The sequence below is a fragment of the Buteo buteo genome, chromosome Z (genome assembly GCF_964188355.1).
Source record: "Buteo buteo chromosome Z, bButBut1.hap1.1, whole genome shotgun sequence".
In the NCBI taxonomy this organism is placed as follows: Eukaryota; Metazoa; Chordata; class Aves; order Accipitriformes; family Accipitridae; genus Buteo; species Buteo buteo.
Window position 1 is genome coordinate 46,545,875 of NC_134204.1, and position 22,102 is coordinate 46,567,976.

General features: G+C 36.5%; 1 protein-coding gene across 2 annotated transcripts in view; it reads left to right on the forward strand.

The window, feature by feature from the left end:
* AOPEP (aminopeptidase O (putative)) overlaps positions 1-22,102 on the forward strand; it is a 207,972-nt gene that overhangs the window by 97,124 nt on the left and 88,746 nt on the right. For both annotated transcript variants that reach the window (XM_075021875.1, XM_075021874.1), the window contains 2 exons: positions 6,943-6,986; positions 14,799-14,859. In XM_075021875.1, the coding sequence (XP_074877976.1) occupies positions 6,943-6,986; positions 14,799-14,859 (105 nt within the window). The remainder of the gene's footprint in view (positions 1-6,942; positions 6,987-14,798; positions 14,860-22,102) is intronic.

The following is a 22,102-nucleotide window of genomic DNA, read 5'->3' on the forward strand; positions in this document are numbered from 1 at the left end:
TAGCACAAAGTTTATTATTCAAGTTCTTTCTTCAACAAATGTGCTGTCAGTGTTTAAATTAGTAAAAGATTTAAAATAAATGGAGGTGCAAATGGTACATTTAAATATCATAGTGTTGTACTTTCACCTTGTCCAAAATAATTGTAGAAGTTCCCAGCCTTAGGAGTTGTGGGGACGAGGGAAAGTAAAAACAGTGAAAATAATTGCCCATGTTCTGAATACTAGTCTTGTTTTCAGTGGTGTTTGTAGTATTTTTCCTAGATGGGAGCTGCAGGTGCAAGGAAATGACTTCAGATGTGAAACATTAATCAGTTTGCCTTTTTCCTTCATTTTGATTGCATGCTCAGTATGTTTTTAATAGTAGGTTTTGTTTATTTTAGTTGAGTTAGCAACAGACAAGTAAAGCAAGTCTGGAATCTCTGAGAAGGATTTAAAAAAATCTTGCATTTTTCTTTCTGTGAGAGAATTCACTTACTAACTGCTCTGAATGAACTCTTAAAATAATGAATGGAGTGCTACTGACTATAAATAAATAGAAAGGCGTGCAAGTTGCTGATATTCCTAACACAGTTAAAGCTGTTGTTCAGTTTGATATTGAAATAAGAACACCTTGGGAATTGAATTGTTTGCAGACTTTAATTTTCATGTAGTTCTGTCTGCTGTAATAGTAACCCAAGGTCTATGGTGTTCCTCCATCTGACAGAGTTATAATTTGCTACAGTAAAATGACAGTCAAGGAGGCAGTGCTTCAAAAAAATCATAATTTATGCTATTAAAAGTTTTAAAGGCAGACGTATGGATCCAAGCCCACTGTGAATGTACCTATATCAACATGTTCCTGCACACCAATTTGCATGGCACATACCATTATCATAATTTTATAAAATTGGTATCGGCACACACAAATCACCATTCAACTATCTTGTTGAACTTCTAAGTTGTAGAACTCTTGTAACTAGAATTGAAAGTCTAAGCATGCAGTGTGCGTATATTTTGATGTTTCAGCCTATAGAATCTATTATTTAGATAAAAGATTTAACTAAAAATTTGTCTCTGCGGTTTAGCCCCATCTGTTCCATGGTTACTGACCTGTGAGCTTGAGCAAACAACTGTTGACATCAGTGAGGCATGGTATGGACCCTGGCGCTGTCCCATCCACAGCAGCCTCTAGGACAGGGGTCTTTGCTTTCTACACTCTCATGTGCTTGGAAAACAGAAATAGATGGGTCAGTTTTACTCAGATTGCATTAGTTTCCTGTTCCAATTCTTGCATAAATGCACATATTCCTACTTTTTTGTTAGCTGTGCACAACACAGCCTTCATTCACTTTCCTTATAGGTATGCATTATGAGACAACCTTTAATTACTACATGATCACCGTCCTTTTATTTTTTTGGTTTTTCCAAAGACCTTTGCCTCATATATGTAGAATAGATATTGCTCTCATATGAAGCAGCTGCTTGGTATTTTGTTCTCTGTTCATTGTTCATAAGCACAGTATGCTTTTCCTTCTTTTCAACTTTTTAAGTTTTAACAGGTGTAAGGCATTAAAAAAGACTGCTTCACTAGGTCAGACATTTTATCCTGAGATTAACTGTGTTTAAAACACTTATGTATGTGACAATTGATTAATGTATGGATCAGTTAATTACATAGCACATTTTGACAACCCATTGTGTTCATATATAAAAATCTCATGAGCTTTAGGCTATATCTCTATTTCACTACAAGTATCTTGAAAGAAGGAACATAGGAAATATTGTGCTTGAATTATAATTAAGACTAGGTTAGTAGAAGTTATTAACATGGTATAAGGCAAGATTTTGGGGGGTGAGAAAACTTTTTTCTGATATACTTTTTTCATAATTGTATAAGAAACTGCGTATCATAAAGGACAGAGATCAGAATGAAGTAGTGCTAGAAATGGAACTGGAGAAGAAAGCAGAGTACTGAAGCTAAGAGGACCCCAGGTGTTTCGTAGTCATGTATAATACAGCTGATAATGTGTCACACATTTTAATGTCCCAATAGTATAGTTGCATTAAAAAAAAGCTAATATCTTTTGGTATCATCTCAAGTGTAAAGATCTTAAAAGAATCAGTAAGTTTTACACATATAATTGTCTTCTACTGGGGAAGTGACACATATAATTATCTTCTATCAGGGAAGTGACCCATATATCTGAAAATGTCTTGGAACTTTCTGATAAAGTACACAGATCCTTCCTATAGCTGCTGAACTTACTAAGTCTTGAGCTTCAGTCTTCAGCTGTGGAGTACCTTTTTGCATTTCCACTTCTGTTACAGTAGTCTCTCACTCCTCTGCTGACCTAAAGTTATTGTATTTGCTTAGCTTCCATTTAGCATCTTTCAAGCTTAAAATTACATGGTAGCTTGTTATGCAATATCATTTGATAGCAAAAAAGATGAAGTCCTTAATTCTGACCAGAGCAAACTGATAAGGGAGCACTCCCAAAGTATATGGGTTTTATCAGTGCCAAATCACAGGTCCAGCTTTTGTTTTATTTAGTGAGATGTATTTTAAATAATCAGAGTCAAATGCATCTTACATGATTTTCTGCTGGATAGTCTTAAACAGAAGTCCAAAGAAAGATTGAGAGCTCTATGTAGAACCATTGATACATAACAGATCTAGTTCCTCATCTTTTTCTTAGGTATATATGTGTGTTCTTACAGTTTTATACATGTAAAATAGAATGAGTCTGTGTTTAAATCAAATTTTAGGTGGTGGTATATTTAGCATTTTTAGTGGGCAGTGAGAATTTGTGTAACTTCTGAAGAAATTAAAACATTTCAAGTGAGTTTGAGACAACATAGGCTCTGGTGTCAAAGCGTTAGGAGAAGGTGTGTTCAAGCTACATGCCTTCAATTACCTGCCTGGGATCTAGTTTGAACCTTCCCTTCAATAAGGTAAGGAGGAATGCCAACACTTTGTTCAGCGAATTAAGTGACAAGTCAATATACTTTTTCCAACTTACATGGTCCCTGAATGGACTTACCTCCTCAGAGGTGTTTATACATGTAGAAAGATTATTTTTGTGAAAGCTGGGGCTCTGACAGAAGCCCTTTTGCTAATACAGCTGGGGTGATTTAAGACTTGCTTCCCTTAGTTATTCACACAGTAACTAAGAGGACAAATTCAGTCTTGTTAGTATGGACAGTTTACAAAGTTGTGTGAAAGCACTGGACTGTGAATTTGCGTGGCTCAGGCAGGGATACCTTCTGCTGCTGTGCTACACAGGGACAATAACCCCAGCCATGGGGAAGGGCCATCCAGGGCACTGATATCACCCTGAATATCCATAAGAAGATTTACCAGAAATCCTTGTTAGATCCTCCTATGTGTTACGTTTTCTTGTTTGTCAGAATAGCTTGTCATTTTTCTTTAGGGAATTGCTAGTGATCTGAATGAAGTTCATTGGCATATGGGGTAAATGGGCAACAAATTCTGCTTTTGACTGGAGCTAGTCAGAGGCTCTGTCACCTGGGGCTTAAACTGTTAAAGCTGTCTGGCTAATGATTGCTGCCTGATAATAGAACATATAGTTGGGGAGTCTTGCTTACTCTTGATAGGAAGTTGTCATCTTTGAAGGGGCGTTCCAGGCTTGTTACCAAAACCCCAAGAGAAGGATTTCAACATGTTGCTGATTTTGTTAAATAAAAGCCAGGAAGATGAACAAGGACAGAATTTCAAATAAACAGGATCCTAGCAAGGGTGTTCATTATTTATTTTTCCACCCAAAAGGGACAAAGTAATGTTTACCATTTAGTTATGTCATTTACAAACTGCATAATTGATATGAATAGTTTAACTTTCAGTGGGTAATTTCTGTAAGGAATTGGATGTAAGTGCATTTGTTTATTTGTTGCCAACTGAATGTTCTTTCAGATGTATCACTTTTAGTCATGAAATCTCCATTGGTTTTATGGACCCTATTTATATTTGAGTTAGAGAATTTAACTGAAAGTATCTGGTGGTTGTAGAGTACTTGAAATATCTAGATTTGATTTTTTCGTAAAGAGGATATAATTTGCCTTTTAATATTCAGTGTTCTTTATTTAATACCAACACGTGTGGTCAGAGAGAAGTACCTGTCTGGTGCCCCAAAACAGTTCAAGAGTAGAAACATGCTGCTCATTGCTCCAGACAAGAACTGAAGTAATAATATAGCATCTTTAGTCATGAAATAAAAGGTCTTCTAAACCCAGGTCTGTCTAGTTACTGCTTCAAGTAGCCTTCATTCCTAGGGTTCTTAAAATTACTTCCTTCAACCTACTTCTCAGTCATTGGGTCCCCACTTTTCTTCGCCTTTGACTCAGACATGCTACATGCATTAACAGTGCAAAGAAAACATCTTCTTGATCTCAATTCACAGTCTGTATCCAGATTTGATCTGCTCAGCAGCAGCCCAGAGTTGCAGTTGTGATTAAAATTGTTGGCTTCAGTCTGGACTATGGTGAGAGCAGACAAGAGTCTTTAGGAAATTTAATTATAAGGGTCTAGCAAATCCTTAGCGAACGTGTGTGAACTCATTTTTCAAAGGCTTTTTCAGTTTGGCCAAATGTCAATAAAATTCCACAAACTGCAGAATAACAGTTTCTTTATATAGGGAAAAGTTGTTTTCTAGCCTCTGGGTTGCCAGCCACAGAAGAACAACAAGAGTATGTAGGGAAGTAAGATTATTTAATCATATGAATATAAGCCAGTTTGTTAATAATGCAGCACTGCAGTGGCATGTGATTTCTAACTCATATTTTCATTCTGGCTTCATTGAATTACTTGCAACAAAGACAAAAAACAAACTATAATTTGTTTTCTGATCTGGCTCAGCATTTATTTATGATTACCCTGGTCATCCACAAGTCTTTGCTTCAAAGTGTAAGGTCACTAGAACCTCTGAAAGAAATGACATCAAAGCTTAAAAAAACCCGCATTATCCCCTAAATTTTCTCTTGAACACTTCTGAACCATTTCATCTGAGGAAGAAGAAAAAATAGCCTGAGGATAAAATTTCACTCCAGATGGTTAAAGTTTGGCAAAATTATAAGCAACTGAAAAGTCAGACCTATAATGGGATGTGTCATGCAGACTTGATAATAGGCAAATGTTAAAAGCCATGCAAATATGAGGTAAGTGGTAATTTGTTTTCCTACTCTGTTTTGGAGCATCAAAATAGAAGCATTTAAGATAGATTAGATTAATCCTAATTGTAAGAAAGTGTGTAGAATGATGCTTACTGCCTTAATCTGTATTTGGAAAAATGAAGACAGCTTTAATCACAAAGGAGATGTTTAATTTCATAGTATAATATACAGAATATAAAAACACTTGTAATACCAGAAGTATCTTCAAGTGCACTGTGGTATTGATTATAAAAAGTTTATGCAATCCAATCAGGGAATCTAGCTGCATTAATGTATACAGAGACAGTGCAAATAGTGTCAAGGATGACCACTTTAGTATTACTTTTCACACACTTTTGAAACAACTCTAATGATGATCTTTTAATAGTGTTTATTTCTATGTAAGCTTACTTTGTACCTCCAGAAAAGCTTCCACGAGTGGAAGGAGATGGTAGTTCTCTGTTTACATATAGAATAATGGTACAGAACTGCAAGCAGTAGTATGAAATAAGGGGATTTCACGCTTTGTCATGATGTCAGCAGTACACTGTAGTTAGGACAGAACAACTCCTGGTATAGTTAATGATGGCATTCTTGCCACAGCAACACTGAGCCCAGCACTGTGTAATTTACCTTTTGTGGTGAGCAAATTTTGCAGCCACTGCAACATAGCCTGAATCTCACTTGTAATGTAAAGGAGGAAGGCTTAACCATGTTACCAGGAATTTCAGCTGCCATCACTCTTTCTTTGATTCCCTAACAATGCCATAATCAGACAGAGAAAGAGCATCTCTCATTGAATGCCATGGTGGTGTCCCTAAGTAAAACTTTTCTGCCTTTTAGGAAACATTCTTTAAGACCTTAGAGAGCAAGTACTTGCAATCAGAAATCAGCCTGCCCTCATATATTGCAGTGAGAATCATCATTAGCCTATGAAACTTGTCTCCACAAAGACTAGTATTAATAAAGTGGATGTATTGCTTTATGAAATAGCATATAAATGAGTAATCCATATTAATAAATCCTCTTCTTATGAGATTGTTCAGAGGAGTGCATTGTGTCAAAGTGGTTGTCATTAAAATTGGGTCATGTATAGTGTGTGGTGCCAGAGACCCTTCAAGTAATGTCAGATGTAACTTTCTCAAGAGGGTTTATCATGCTGTTGTAAGTGAGGATGATAGTAATGGTGTTCCATTAGCATTGCACCTTTGTAAATCCATGTAAGAAATTCTAGCTACCTTTTCTTTGAAGAATTTACTCCTTAGTTGGTGTGGTTGGCAGCAACATTGTGAATTTTGTCACAGAATGAGGAGTAGGTGGGATCTTCCAATCAGATATGTGCATTAAGGAAAAAAAAAGCCTTATGTGGTTATATAATTAAAGACAGTGTGGTAACATAAGCACAGTAGAGAGAGTGTAAACACCCTTAATTCTGGTGTTTCTTAGCCTTTGAGTATGTGAATCTGCAGCCTTTAACAGTTTTAAATATAGTTTGTGTGTGTATATTATAGATTAAATAAAAGTGGGAATGTGGGATTGTGTTAAAATAGTCAGCAGGCTTTTCAAGCCCGTTTTCTTTCAATATTGACACTTTTTACTTGAGTGGGTTGGAAAACTGACAAACATAATGTATGTTGTATAAATAACTGAGCAGAAAATCACCATAGCGGATATATAAACTTCTTTCTTATCATTCTGTTATCTGCAGTCTTTAAAAATCCATTGCTCACTAGCAGTGCAGACACAGAGTTATGTCTTCATAAACACACTAATTGTGGTGCTTTGTTCATTTTCTAGGATTTTCTTTGCATGCTGTTGGAAGACATCCCTGAACAAAAAGAGTAAGTGAGAACCAGGCTAGAAAAGTCAAATAAGAAAGTAGAAATCAGATTTAAATATCAGCTGTGCTAGCCAGAAATAGTAGGATTTCATTTAGTATTGTTCTACTGGTTTTTTTTCAAGTGTGCATGTGTATCATTCTCTGAAAATTCTCATACATATATACACAAATAATCTGACACTTGCTGTGTTATTGCTATCCCTTGTTCCCTGCAAGCAGTCCCTTTAACTTGTTAGGGCAGCAGTGAGGTCCTGTGTTCACTATACAACCTGAAGTGCCAGTCACAGCTGCCTTCTCAAACTAATTTGTGATCCTCCTGCCAGCTGCTTTTGGCACATGGCACCCTACAGCAAGGAGGCCAGAGCTTTGCCGTGGATCTGGGAAACCAGAGAAATGGATTTTTCTCAAGCAGTAGTGTGGTACCATCCCCTCCCTGTCATACACTGTGCCAAATGGGGAAGGATGGAAAATGCTGATGGAAATCGAGTGTTAATTGCCTGACACGTCCTTCAAAATCCTCCTATATGTGACTGTGACTGGCTGAAGGTGATAGAGCTTTGTATCCCTCCCTGTTTATCCATTGGTTTGTTCTGTGCTACTACAGACTGTGCTACAAATACAGGTTCTTTTGTAGTGCAGCTTTACATATTATAGTTTTTAAAAATAATGTATTCACTTGAAAAATGCAATTTTGGGGAGCAGGATTCTGAAAGTCTTCATAAATCTGGGTGAGTAGTTTGGAAAAAAAAAAAAAGGAGATAAGATATTCATAGAAGTTCAGTGTATTGAGTTTTTTAGTGAAACCCTTCTGCTCTTAGAGAGTGAGGGACAGAGAAGCTAGTTATCATCGAGACAATGTGTTTTGTGGCATCATGAGTTTAGTTTGGGTGGCGTTACATTTTCCAACAAGGTACCATAGGATGATATTTTGTTTATATCATTGGATATGGGTTTCCAGCCCAAATATAATCAGGAATATTAAATGGAATATATGGGAAAGTGGGTTATTTAATGGCATGATTATACATTGATTTGTTAAAATCTCTGTTTTCCTTCCTTTTCTCACTTGTGTTTCTCTGAAGTCCAAACCCAGTGCAAAATGTTATTTGAGTAAGCATCCAATTTTCCACCTAGAAGCATGCCAAAATATTTAAACTTTCAGTGACACTTATGCAAAAGAATTATATCTCCCATTTGCATTGCATCATACTCCAGAATGTATGAACAAAATTTCAGATCTGTGGTAATTCACTTTACAATCAGACATAGAGTATATCTGAATTTACCTACTGCCAAGATTACCTTGGGTGCAGGTATCAACAGCAATGCCAAGAATAATAGAGCATCTGGATATACAGAAGACCTTTATTTCTTATCTGCTACAAGGATGTTTTTTCATTCTTAAATGTATTCTGTTGTTAGTACACAAATACTAGCCTGAAGTAAACGCAAAGGGAGGAAAGAGAAAAATTAAATACTTTTAGAGATCATCTGCTGATAAGTGCTTTTTTGCACAAAGTTTCAGTCGTAAGAATGAAATGTATTTCAAGATTAGAGCAACAAAATTCTTTGTAGCACGCAAAACCTCCCAGACTTGTGTAATTCTACCGAGTAAAATTTTAATGTTTAAACTAAATGCTTCTTTGTAATGGAGGCTGGACTTAATAATTAAAAAAAAAAAAAAAAAAAAGAAGAAGAAGAGAGAAATTAGTAGTAGAGAATCAAGCCAAATCCTGCCCTCAGCTGTGGCAAGAGAGGCAAACTAGTGTAGCTAGGAGTAGAACTTGGCTTATGGGAGATTTTTGTAATGAGAACAGGATTAACATTGGCAGAAAGCAATCATACAACAGTGTGGAAATTTTCTGTAATTATTATGTTGGAGTAATGCAATATTTCTGCTATTGGATACAGCACGCTGTATCTAAAAGATTCTCACTCTTCCAGTACTTAGTTCCTTTAGTTTTTACCTACAGGAAATTTTTTAGTACATTCCCAGTGATGAGCAGTTCCAAGATACGGACGTAACTTCTTAAGTGGCAGTCATTGATTTTTGCTGCCTTTTGTACTCAGAGAAGGAGGATTATATGCCTAGTTTATAGGGCTACTTCACTTCCTGCTCTGACTCAATATTAACGGCATGTTAGCTGTAGGAATCCATTCTGCAAGGCAGGATCCTCCTGTTTCTGGACTGTGGCTGAATACTGACAATCAGGCCTAGCACTACCTGCTGGTCCTTTAGAATTTCCTAACTTGCCCTTAAGGCAGATTATTTCTATGTGTGAAGGGCTAATGGCAAGAAGGACAAACCAATACCTATCATTATCCTTCTCTGTTTTCAAAGCCTTTTAAAATATAACATGTGCTGGCTATAGTCTCACATTATCTTGGCCTTTCTGTAGAAAATCTACAATACTTCCCACGTGTAACTGAGGCATCCTATTTCCTTATATATAACTTGAAACTTCACTACATTTAAAAAAAAGCCAATCTAAACCAAACAACAACAAAAACCCCTCTTATGTGTCTGTATATCACAGTGCACTAGATTTGATAAAACTCCCAGTGGCTCTGTTCTCCCAAGGCTTACACCCATAGTTTTTGCTGTAAATTGATCCTCTCCACATCTGTGCAACATGTGAGCTGTGCAAAGACTCAGTGTTTTTAAGACCCTGTAACAGAGGGTGAGTTTCACCAGCCTCAGATAAATCAGAGTCGCAGCTGCTTGTCCTCTTTATAACTGCAGATTTTTTTTTGAGGAGGTCAGTTCTGTTCTTTGGGCTTTTCTGGTGGTATTTTTTATTTAATTTCATTCAATAAAATAAATAGTGTACTAATAAAGCTGTGGTTTTAATAATACATTATACACAAAGGAAGGCTTGTGTTACAGCTCAGCTATTTGTACTGTTAATAACTCAGCCTTACTAACCACATTCCTTGGATGTCTTCATAAATTGTCAGTTAAGTACTAAATCAACGTTAGAATAATGCTGCAATTGCAAACTACTCAGCTCTACAGGTATGTCTTTCTTTCATACTTGCTTTCTTTGTCACTCACATTATCATGAATGTGGTGATCTTAACTGAAACAAACAGCTGGTAGGCACCTAACTCCCAAAGCAAATCATTGGGAAAGATTTTTCCCAGTGTTTTTGATTCCTCCATTTTTTTGGTAAGCCAAAATATATATGCTGGACAAAACCCAAAGGAAATCTTATCTGCAGAAAGCTATGGCTAGTTGACAGAATCACTAATCAGTCACTAGTCTTTGATCTGCTCTAACTATGCCTCCATATTTAGCTGGAATGGCTTACTTTGAAAATGATTGATGTATATGAAGGTATATATCCGGATGAAGCAAATATGCTTGTTGAAGTATTTTCAGTTGGATATGGTAGACTTTTTAGCTTCCTTTAAAAAAAAAAAATAAAAAATTGCACACTTTCATGTGCACTGTTCATTTGCTGCAGTATCTTATTCTAAAAGTGGTTTCTTCTCCTCGATTGAGGAATTAAGTGGGTTTATCTTAAAGTTGGTAGAGCTCCTTGGGGCCTTGTGCAATGAAAACTTGATATATAGACATCTTTTATATTGCTAATTTTCAAAGTATGATTAATGTTAGTATTTTACAGAGCTTGCTGTGAAGCATTGAATTGAGCCATGAACAGTATGTATGCATGTTAGGAGATCATTCCTAGGCTTATCGTCTAAACAAAGAGACAAGGGGTGAGATAATGGATGTAATCGCATTCTCATTTTAAAGTAGGGAACCATAGTACAAAGCAATTGAAGAACCTGCCCAGCCTCATAATAGCTGTTACAGTGCTAATCAACTGAACCCAGACCCCACAGTCCAGTATAGTACCTTAACCAGAAGGCCATTCAGAAAATGGCACACGCATCAGATTTAAGTCCTTACAGATGCTTAACTGCAACAGAAGCAGATGGTAAGTGCCCTTTTTGAATATGGATGCTTTATTGAACTGGAGACTCTACAAATATCAGGCCCTGTGTCCTTTCTCCAGGACATTTGTTTTGAAATAGCAGTTTGTTTGTGATCTATTTTTTGGGCTTGATGTGAAGCCCACCAAGTTAGTGGAGACCTTTCCAAGGACTTCACAGTTCTTCAGTATTGACTCTCAACACATTCAGAGTACATCTTTGCAACAGTCTGCAAATTACTAATATATTGGGGGGAAAATAGTGAATGCCTGTAAACTGCTAAAACAAATTGCTTTTTTTGATGGGTGCCAACAAGAATGCCCTAAGTTGGAAAAAAAAAGGTGTGTGCAAGTACAAAGGAGACCGCATATGGTCATGTGACAGGTGTTTAGCTGAAACTAAGGGTGTTGCAAGCAGAGAAATAGCAGCATTGTTGTCTTTGCCCTTGAGAAAAATGTCGAAGTTTCAGGAGAGGCTGAGCAACTTACTAGTGGTGTTTCTGACTGGATTAGTGTGGTGTCAGAACAGTGCAATTCCCCTCAGTGTCATAAGCTCATTTCAAAGCCAGTGTTTTGAAATGAGCTGTTGTTGGCTTTAAAAGAAATAGAGGGTATATTAAGCAAAGACACTACATAGCAAATGTAGCATAGATTATTTTGCATAGTTGTTTTTTGGTGTTTGTTTGTTTTTTTTTTCCTGAGGAAATTTTGCACTTTAACTTTAGTTTCGGGGCGGGGCGGGGGGGTGGGGACAGACTGGCATTGTGAGGCTGTGTTTCTTACCCTGGGAAAGACAAATTAAATGCATAAATAAGGGTATTTTTCCCTAGCTGCTAGCTCTGCTTCAGCATTGGAACACTAAGCTGTATTAGTTTTGATTCATGCAATAACAAATAAAAAGTTGTTATTCTGATTATGTTGCTTGAGACAGAATAAATGTTATGATACACCTGATCTACCTTTGACTATATAAAATCTGGGTGTCCAGTTTTAAGCTAGTCCTGTATGTGGTCTCTAGTAACCAGACAGAAGTAAGAACTCAAGAAAAAACATCAAATTATCCCAAAGAAGGTGAGTTGACTGACTGTTCGGAAATACTTCTCTTTCTCTCCATTCCCTGTGGAAGAGACTCAGCTAACTAACTTAGACTAGACAACAATTTTTAGAGCACTGTAGTGAGGTGAAGGTTAATTATAGCCTGAAGGATATAGCAGTCAAATGCTCTAAATTTCATAAATTTGCACAAATAACAAGGTACTACTGAAAGCTGACCAAATCTGGATGCTTAGTAATTCATTTGAATGTAGAACACTACCCAATTTCAAGCATGGCATTTATGTCCACTTATATGTAGAAAATTGATTTCCATAGTGATCAGACATGCAGAATGGTAATTTCCTGAAAATTCAGAATCCTGGCCGTGTAGAAATGCTTCTGCTTGACTGCTGCAATTATCTGAACCACATGATCAGAGAGAAATTTTTGTTTGTCTGTGACAGTCTACAATCTCCTGATGTTACAAGAGGTATTTTGACATGTCAGATTTAGTGATTGGGAAGATTACTTTGCCTCTGTGGGAATTACTCTCTTTTGGGGATTCACCTCAGCTAGGCTGATGTGTCAATCTCTTACTTGTAAAGACACTGTTGAAGTGAAGTTTGGACCTAAATTACATGAACTATCAAAATGTATTACCAGCAGCAAATAGACTAATGCTCTTTCCACATTAAGCCTTCTTGGCCTTCACCATAAGATATGACTGATCAAAAACTGAAGAAGACTGTTAATAGAAGATGAAAGCATGTATGAATGGCTTTATTGTCATTGTAATCTGAATGCTCTTTTTCCTTAATCTGTAGCTTCTTCTGATTTTCAGTATGATGCTGTAGCCCATGTATGCAAGCATATCTTTGTAGCCGAATGACACAGGGCAGCATTTGTGAGGCAAGACTTTCTTATGTTTAAGGCACTTGGTGTCCACTTCTTGCCTTTGTTACAAAATTGCTGTGTATGTTGGAGAAGCTTATTAAGACTGGATTGCTTATTTTTTGCATATACTGTTGAACAATTATTCAATGAGAAGCTAGCTGACTCTCTATTTTGATCAGATTCTCCCACCCTTAATTCACATTAGGAGAATTTTATTCTTTTAAGTAGACTTGCCTCATTCATTCAGAATACTGCTTAGTGTGAGTAGCGATGGCAGGGCTTCTACCACAATAGTGTAGAGTGGAGGTTGTAGCTGTTAATTCTACCTCAAAGGAAAGGTAACACATAGTTCTGCTTGGAGACGGAGGATAAATTTTTAATCTTGGATTCAACAAGGATAAGAATATCTAACTCAGGATATAAGCCATGTCTCGAAAAGTGCTGTTGTTACACCTGTTAATACCAGTAATTTAAATCTTCGGTCATTCCAAATAAAACTAGCCAAGTTAAAAAAATGTAGTAACTATGATCAGTAAACACACAGAAATGTTTACTCTATGAATGTGTTCCAGGTTCATCCACTAACATATTGCTTGAATGCTTTTGAGACTCCATAAGCTCTCTAAGCCTTAGTTTTCCCATTTGCATGTCAGGCATAACAGTGATTGATCTCTCTCCCATTGGCATAGCGAAAGTTAATATTTAAAGATGTTTAAAAATTGTTCAGTAAAAATGACTGATGTATTCATTACAAATCCTTCTTAGTCACTGATACAGTCCATAAATAAACCTCCTTTAGGGTCAGAATTTTGAGCACAGCTTTGTCAGGGGTTGGGGGGGGGTGGTGGGGAAAGACTTCTTTGGCATGTATTTCAAATAAAAATTGTATTGGGTTGCTTGCCTTCCTACTTCAGAGCTTCAAAATGGCTGTTCTTTTCATGAATGCTTTATTGGTTATGGTCCACATTACATACATGAAGGTAGCTGCAATTAGCTGTATTAGAATGAGTCTTGCCAAGGCATTACCATGCACATGTATTCTGCTTCTCATAATATTTACATTCATTGAGGGCTTACTCAGGTTCCTTTTTTCAGTACTGGCATACTGCATGGACATGACATACTGCATGGACAGGGGGGTTGGTTTTGGTTTTGGTTTTGGTTTTAAATTGGCTTCCCTGCAGGTTGGGAAGTCTTCAACCAGAGTTGAAGTAAATGCAACAGAAGTTGCTAACCAAAGTAAAAGGGGAAATACAATTTCTGAATTTGCAAAGGCTTATGCATGTGGTTATTTCAGTCCCACACAGCTTGATCATGACAAACTATTTCCTTCTGTTGGGGCTCCAGACTATTGTGTGACTTCACTGTGAATGTTACCAGGATATAAAAAAAGTGCAGAAAAAATGAAACTGAAATATATTAGATACTTGGTAACTTTGAGGATTAATATCCTCAGTGCCTTTTAAAACCCCCAAATTTAAGGAAGTTTGTATTTAATTTCATTTTCTTTAGTATTTTATCTTTACATGTAGACTGCTTCTGTAACAAAATACTGGTTTTGAATGTCTCTGGTTAAATTTACTTGCCTGTGATTTCTTTTTTTTTTCTGTAAAAGAAACAAAAATCCACTCAACAAGAAGTAGAGCACCCGCTCATACTTTACATGTTTCATAAATGCAGTTTACCATCTCACACTTTCTCTGTCAATCCTCATAAGCATTGACTTTATCATTTGAGTTTTAAGCACACAGAACCTGATCTGTCTTTAATTTGCTCATATCATCTCTGATGATATTATTCATTAAAAAACCAAGAATGTAGTACCATTGCAGCACAACCAATACTTGGAATTCAGGGGTTTTCTCAGCTTCTAAAGCGTTAATTTTCATGTGGAAAAATTGATATTTTTGTGTGTGTCTTCTAATTTTTTTTTTTTTTTTTTTAAGGTCTGGGTTAACTGTAGAAAGTATCTTCCAGAATTGGCTTGACACTTCCGGAATACCAAAGGTAAATACAAAATACCAGTTCTCAGTTCTTTGTGGAGTCTTGCATTTCTCATTACCTTATACATAATTTAAATCATTGCCTGAACTTATAACAAGTATGGTTTTAAATAAACAATTTTGATGATGACTGCTTTCCACATCTTTATAAGGGTTTATGTTTTATCAGTTGCAGGTTTTTGCTTCTACCATCATCTCAACAACCTGCCAAAGGGCAAATCTTAGAAAACTTAGCCTATAGCTTAATATTGTAGTCACATGGAAATATGCTTTACAGTATAGTGGTGGACTCTACTAAATGTAAGGAGCATTGTTCACAGTTGTCAATATATGAATTACTTGAAAGCCATACTGACAGCAGTAACTAAATGTTAAATTATTTGTACTTTGATATTTTGTGAATATTGCGACTTGCTCGCGAATCTGCTGCATGGGTAACATATTTCATTGGTGTTCCAGCCCTGAGACTGAGCATTATTTTCTGCTTTTAATACTAAAAGCTTTTAATATTAATGTTTTAAATTCTGTAAACTGAAAATGCTTATTTGTGCCTGTGCTATGTGAAGGCTCTCATTATTTGTTTTTGTCCAAAACTGGGATTAGACGATGAAAGATATCCCTGTATAAATCTTCCTAAAAACCAGTTTTACACAAAGTAAGTTTCTACTATACACCTGGGGCTCAATTTCTAACTCATTTCCCCTAAGCTGGCATCCCCTAGGTTGCTTGGGATTTATCTTATCTAATGCTCGCATTGTTTCCACTTTGCATTAGCATTTAAAAAGAAAAAAAAACTTTTAAGAGTTAGAATGGTAAGTCCTGGTTTGTATGTGCACAAGTGAAGTTACTTAGGCAGCATGACTGAAGCTCTGAGGAGCAAGCACGTTTGCAAGTAGAATTGTCCAAGTATCTGGAGAGCACAATATGATAAGCGGTGATCCCTGAACATGAGCTGTACCGAAACACTGTGGTTGAGCTCTTCCCTTGACAGCTTTAGAGGTGTGCATGTCCACATGGGAGGTTTTACCATGAGATCAAAATGTTCAAAGACTAATATTTGAGGATGCTATAAAATCAAGGTGGAGTTTGTTTTTTTCCTGTGAAATTACTGAAAATAAAATTAGCTTTAATTGGAAGGGAAGAAAGGAAAGGACAGTAAGTATCACCATGCATCTTGATGTTCAGTCATTTTGTGAAAAAGGACCTTGATTTTAATGCTATGTTTTGATCAAGGTTTTGTTCCTGATAAAAAGTTGAATACATTGTAGAACAGCTGCTTCAAGTATAGGGGAGAAATTGATGTTGCACAGCTGTAGCTGTAAGATGCTGAACTGACCGTCTGAAATGAGAGAGTTTTCTGGCATTTTACTTACATGTGTATCTTTGAGGATGTGCCTTATTTGTGTCCCACAATCAACTCTAAAATCACAAATAAGGAAGATAGGAGCAGACTAAAGAATTTAAAATGGTTTTAATTAACGTGAAAACTGAACTCTCTTTTCCTGAGTACTGTAAGTTGTTCAGAATGAATAGTGGGTAGTTTCATTATACCATGCAAGTATCTATTGGTTGTGTAAGCAAAACATGTAGCAAAAATATTTCCACACCCAGCAGGCTTGTAAATAGTTGTAAATTTTCTTTAAAGACTTAAGAGATTTCCCTGGTAGTTTGGCTGTTCTGTAAAAAAACCCACCACCAACAGGAACAGTGCTGATTCAGTATTCTGCTGCTTCTGAGCATCAGCATGCTGACCTCTTCCCTCTGTCTCTCTCTTCCCTCAATAACTTTTTTGATTATTTAACCCTGTAGTCCTCAGTACTTCTCAGGCTCTTATGGGAACTAGTTTCCACTTTATTGAAAGAACTGGAGTTGTTGTCATTCAGTGAATAGGAAACCTTCTTTCCTTTGTGCTTTATTAAATCATTTGGGGAGCCCTTATTCCTGAAATAAAGACTGTAGAGGTTGCTTAGTAGGTCTCAATGTTAGCATCTATAATCTAAATAAGACTGTATTTACCAACGACAGAAGTATAAATCTACTCGTGTGCTGTACAGGAGCTGCTACTGAACCCCCCCTTAAAAAGTATTTAAATTATATTTATTTCAGCAAACTATTAACTTGCCTTCACATAGATTCATCATATTAGCCATGTAGACCACCTTCTTACATGCAGGTCAACTACCTGCATCATAAATAGCAGCCCAGGAATGCCACAGAACTGACTTATTCGACAACTTATGGGTTGCCAGGTGAGTGGACTGGGGTGTATGCAGAGGAAGGTTTCTGTCAGCTCCTTTGGGTGAAGTCACACCGCTGAGGCAGTCAGTCAGACAGTGTGAATAGTATGAGGTATAGAGCATCCATTGCAGTTAACTACCTTTCTTCAGTACTGGAGCAACTGAAAAGCAGCTGGTGAATCTCCGCTCCAAAGATGTCCCAAAGGCAGAGAAGCAGCATCCTGCACTCTACACAGCATTCAGCAACTTTATGCTTATCACCCTTATTTTACTGACTGCACTGTAGCGTCCTATAGCATGATAGTTAAAGTCACTCTTAATCCTGCAGCACCTGCTCTTAGAGGGACAAAATGTACTTCTTAGTGGTTTAGTAGATACCCATGAGAAATGACTAAGAATGTAAACATTTTACATCTACAAATACTATCTAAGACTTCACTGCATTTGGAGAGGAAACTCCCTTACTGGAGAGACTATCCTCTGTAATGGGATTGGGATATATGTATCATGCTGTCCATTCTGAAAATCAAGTCAGAACATGGTTCCTTTATATCTTTCCCATATGAGAATTCTTCTGTTTTATAGTGGCTGTGGTTGTCTCTGTGACATCTTTTATTTCTATGTTTTGTGGGGTTTGCTCAGGAAATTCATGTCATCCATGGACTATAAAGAAAATTCACCACTTGTGGTTCATTTACAGCATTAGCTACCGAAGTGTTTATAAGAATTTTCTTCTGTGATCATATCCAAATCTATCAACTGTACACTACTGGTGCTCTCTAAAATTTGATAACAACAGGGCCACTTGAAGACAGAGTTGTTAGGCCACCCCTCAGTTCACTGTCTTCACAACAGTGTAGCTTAAGGACACTGGAAGGGTACTTGTACAAAAGATGGATAAGGGTAAATACTTGCCAGTCCTCAGACTGCTGAAGCAACGTTACTTATCATCTTCATTCTGGTAGAGGAATTAGCATTTTGTATTCTTCACAGCCATATGTCATGGCATCCGTCTAACTGAAGATCCTGTACTTCTTTACCTGTGCTTTGTTACATTTGCCATTCCAAATACTGTCTCCAGCTCTGTCCAGGAAGCCACATATATATATCCCTTTATACTTGAAACTTAGAACTATTGAAACTTTGATATTTGTCAATTTCTATTGCCGTTTCACTCTTGGAAAAGTCATTTGGTCTTTTCTAATTATTGAGCTAGTTTCCAGGCTCATGTATATACCAGCAGTAATCAAGAATAACAACGTAAGGGAGTCATACTGATAAATAAAAACAGAATTTGGCCTGTTGCCTTGAAAAATAATTCTGCATGCCTAGTTACACTTCCAAATTTGGTATTTTCTAAAGCATTAAAGGTTAATGTTATAGTGAAGGGTGTGTGGTAATGTGTGGCCAATACTTTCTTACATGGAAGAGTGCCACAGCACAGTGGTTGTCTTCAGGCTTGCTGTGCAGGAAGGTTTTCTCACACACAAAACAATAAGGAACATAAGAGTTGAAAAGCAAGCATTTCTGAAATACAAGATTTCATGAGGATTTTTTTCTGGGAACACATCGTAGTGTGTTAAATACAGTGAAGCATATTGCGTTGTTGAAAATAGTTTTATCAAATTGAGCAACCTTCAGCATGTATTTGTCTCAGAGGTGACTCACCGGGGGATTATAGCAACTTTTCATCATGTGCAAGTAGTAATGACTTAACACTGCTAACTTTAGTCAATGAGCTAAGCTGGCAAGGAGTAGAATCAGAAGAACATACCAGCGTTTAGAGCTGGAAGACACCTATGAAATCACTTAAGTCCACTTCATCCCTGCTGCTGCTGATTTGTTCTCTTAACTACAGTTTCTATTGTGTCTTTCAGTCTATGTAATGTTTAATTAGAGTTTAAGACTAAAAGACCATATGTTTCCTGAGGAAGGTTTTCTCAGTTCTGCACAGACTTGTCTTTGTGTTATATTGCGCAGTTACTCTTACCTCAATTTTTTATTCTACCTTAGATAATTAACCTTTTTAAAATATGCTTAAAATCTTTCCCCATTTTGAACTCTTTTGTACACTGTTTAATTGAGAAGTAGACAAATAAACATTAGGTAGTCTCTGCATCTCATAAACTCCTACGTGTAATTTTTTAACTCATTCCAGTTTCACCACCTTTTCTTTTGCCTCTGAAACTGCATTGTTTGATAACATACTATTATTTACTGGTAAACTTGCTATCTTGAATGTTCCTTGGGTGTGTATTTCATTTGGTACCTTGTGTTATGAAAATAATCTTCTCCAGATTCATTCTTCAGTTAAAAGGGGGGAAAAGAAAAAAGAAAAAAGAAAAAAAAAAAAAGAGTGGTTGGCATGTTCCTCCATGGTTTTTGGTTTCCAACATATCCTACAATGTAATCTACAAGTCTTATGTGATCACGTAGCTGCAGGCACTAGGATAAATACACCAAATATCCCCTCAAAATTATGGAAAAAATGCAAGAGGTGATTGCAATGCTCTGTCCTTCTCCTAGTTCCCTTTGCTACTTTATCCTCCTGTTAAAGCTTAATTCTTATCCACTGTTCTACCTTAAACAGTGTTCCCTGGTTAAAGTAGGTACTGCCAACAGGTATTTCAGACTATGTACAGCTCATAGTGTGTATTGCAAGAATATGTCCTAGTTTCGGCTGGGATACACAGACAAAAGAAATCTTCCAGTGGCTAATATTCATTTATTCATAGTATTTCTGGTTTTGTTTGTATATGACTGGCTCTTGGATTGTCCTGCTTGAAGAAAAAATGGATTGGAAAAGAAACTCATAGCAAAATTATTAAAAAATTTGAACCGAGATATCATTTGTAAAGGGTTCTAAACCAATGCAAGCAATGTATTTCTGTGGTTTCATAAATTTTAGGAGGATGTTACAGCAGCAGCTCAAGTACTTAATATGATTTCTGATAAAGCAGTTTGTTGTTAAGAAGGTTCCTGGCTTTTGCCCTAGTTACAAGCTTTATAGATTTCCTGTTTCCTTTTACTAAGACAAAAATACAGATGAAGGGATAGCTCTACAAGAGAATGCCTCGCAGGGTAGTGGTTATGGTCAATTACTAACAAACGAAGCACTTTCAAATATTTTTTTAAAAGAATGCTCTTACTAAACTGTTGAATGAGCTTTAGCAGTTGTTCACCCAAGTTTTACAGAGGGTACTAGAAAATTTTTCCAGCAGAAAAATCACTCTCATTGGATCAGAGTGTAACTTAAGGCTTGGGTTTGTTAGCACTTGATATTACTTGTCATTGCTAGTTATGCCTTATCTTGCAATTTTTCTGTCTGGATGTACATAATAACTGCATATTGGCAGATGGCAACACTGAGGCAGTAAACAAGTGAAATCCTTAGTGTTTGTTGAGATACAGTAAGTTTGTAGGCACTGGCAGTAAGAATGACCTGTTAAGTGGGAAAATCTCATTCAAGCTTGTGATTTGGGGAAAAAATTGGGAAGGGGCTATGAAGAGGTATAATTTTCTTACTTACATAATAAAGTTTAACAGGGACTCTTAGATTAAGTATTAGTCACAAGAATAACATGCTGCTGCTTAAATACTGAAGTTTGCTACTTAACCTGTGATATTTTTCTTTATCTGAACATGGAAACTTTTGTGTCCATGCAGAGAGTGCAGAGAATATAACTGATATGATAGTTGAATGCTAATGAGTTGATATTTGACAAATAATCTGAAGAAAGCGTAACTGTTACTTTAAGTACTTATTCTTATATGTGGAAAGCATACTTTGAAGAATAGGCACTTCCCCTCAAGAAAAATGGTATTGTTTTGATATTAGCAAGCTTGCAGATTGGAAGATGAAAAGAACTTTCCAAAGTCCTTACAAATTTAAATGAGCATAGGTCAACAATATATATTGATTAATGTCTTCTCTAATGATAACAAGCACAGTAGGAAAAAAGTATTTTAATACAAATCAATTTTTCTGAAATTAGCAGTTGTACTGTCAACACTGCATCCCATTTTCTTAGAAGAGAAGATGGGATTTTGGAAAATAGAAAAATGTAATCAAGCAGTGTGTATAGTATTGTAGCGGGCATAAATGTCAGATGAATCATGAAGAGAAACAAATTGAGACATATTGCACAGACAGACTTTCTATGTTGTTAACTCTTTGAAAGATGTTTTAGATAAAGGCTATCCAACTGAAAGTCTTTCTAGATAGACCACACTATATGGAGAATTTGATATTTTGTTTGTAGCAAACTATCAAATAACTTGTAAGGTCTGTTACTATTTAAATAGATCCTGTGTTGATCTAAAGAAGGTTATTGGCATAAAATGGCCCTGTAATTTATTTAGCCACTCCTGTAAATTGTACTTAAGATACCGCTAAACAAGACACAACAGTGGTATATTTTTGTTTGTTGAATAGTTAAAAAATTCAGGAAAACGGCTTATATAAAATCATACATCATTAAGTGTCAGTAAAGACCCAGTTTTATTTCAGAGCTCTTCAAGTTCAGGCACAGCTTAGAGTATTGTTACATTTTTGAAGGGTTTGGGGTAAGTTTCTTCTGCATTGCATGTGACTGCTGATTTTAGGAGGAAAACCACAGACACTCAAGATCAGAATAGCATTGTTACGGATTATTGCGTGACCACATTCTAAAATTGGAAAACGTGCTGCCTCAGGTTAGACACCCACTTAGTGCTGAGTAACTTTGTGTCTAGGCTGAATGTAGATGTTAATTTTTAAATGTTAAATTCGAAAGTATTGGCCATAGTATTTCAGTGCCTCTGGTGTTCTAATGTCTAAAAGTTTAAAACAGAGTTTTAGGAGTCTTAATTTAGTCATTAATTGAATAATTCAGGAAAAAAATATTTTGAGATTCTCAGCTGGAACTGTGAGTCTGCATGAAGGCTGAGGAGCATACTTCACTGGATTTAGTTTAATGACCTGCTGAAACATTGGCTTTCCTCTCCAGTCGAAAGCCAGGTTTTCACAAA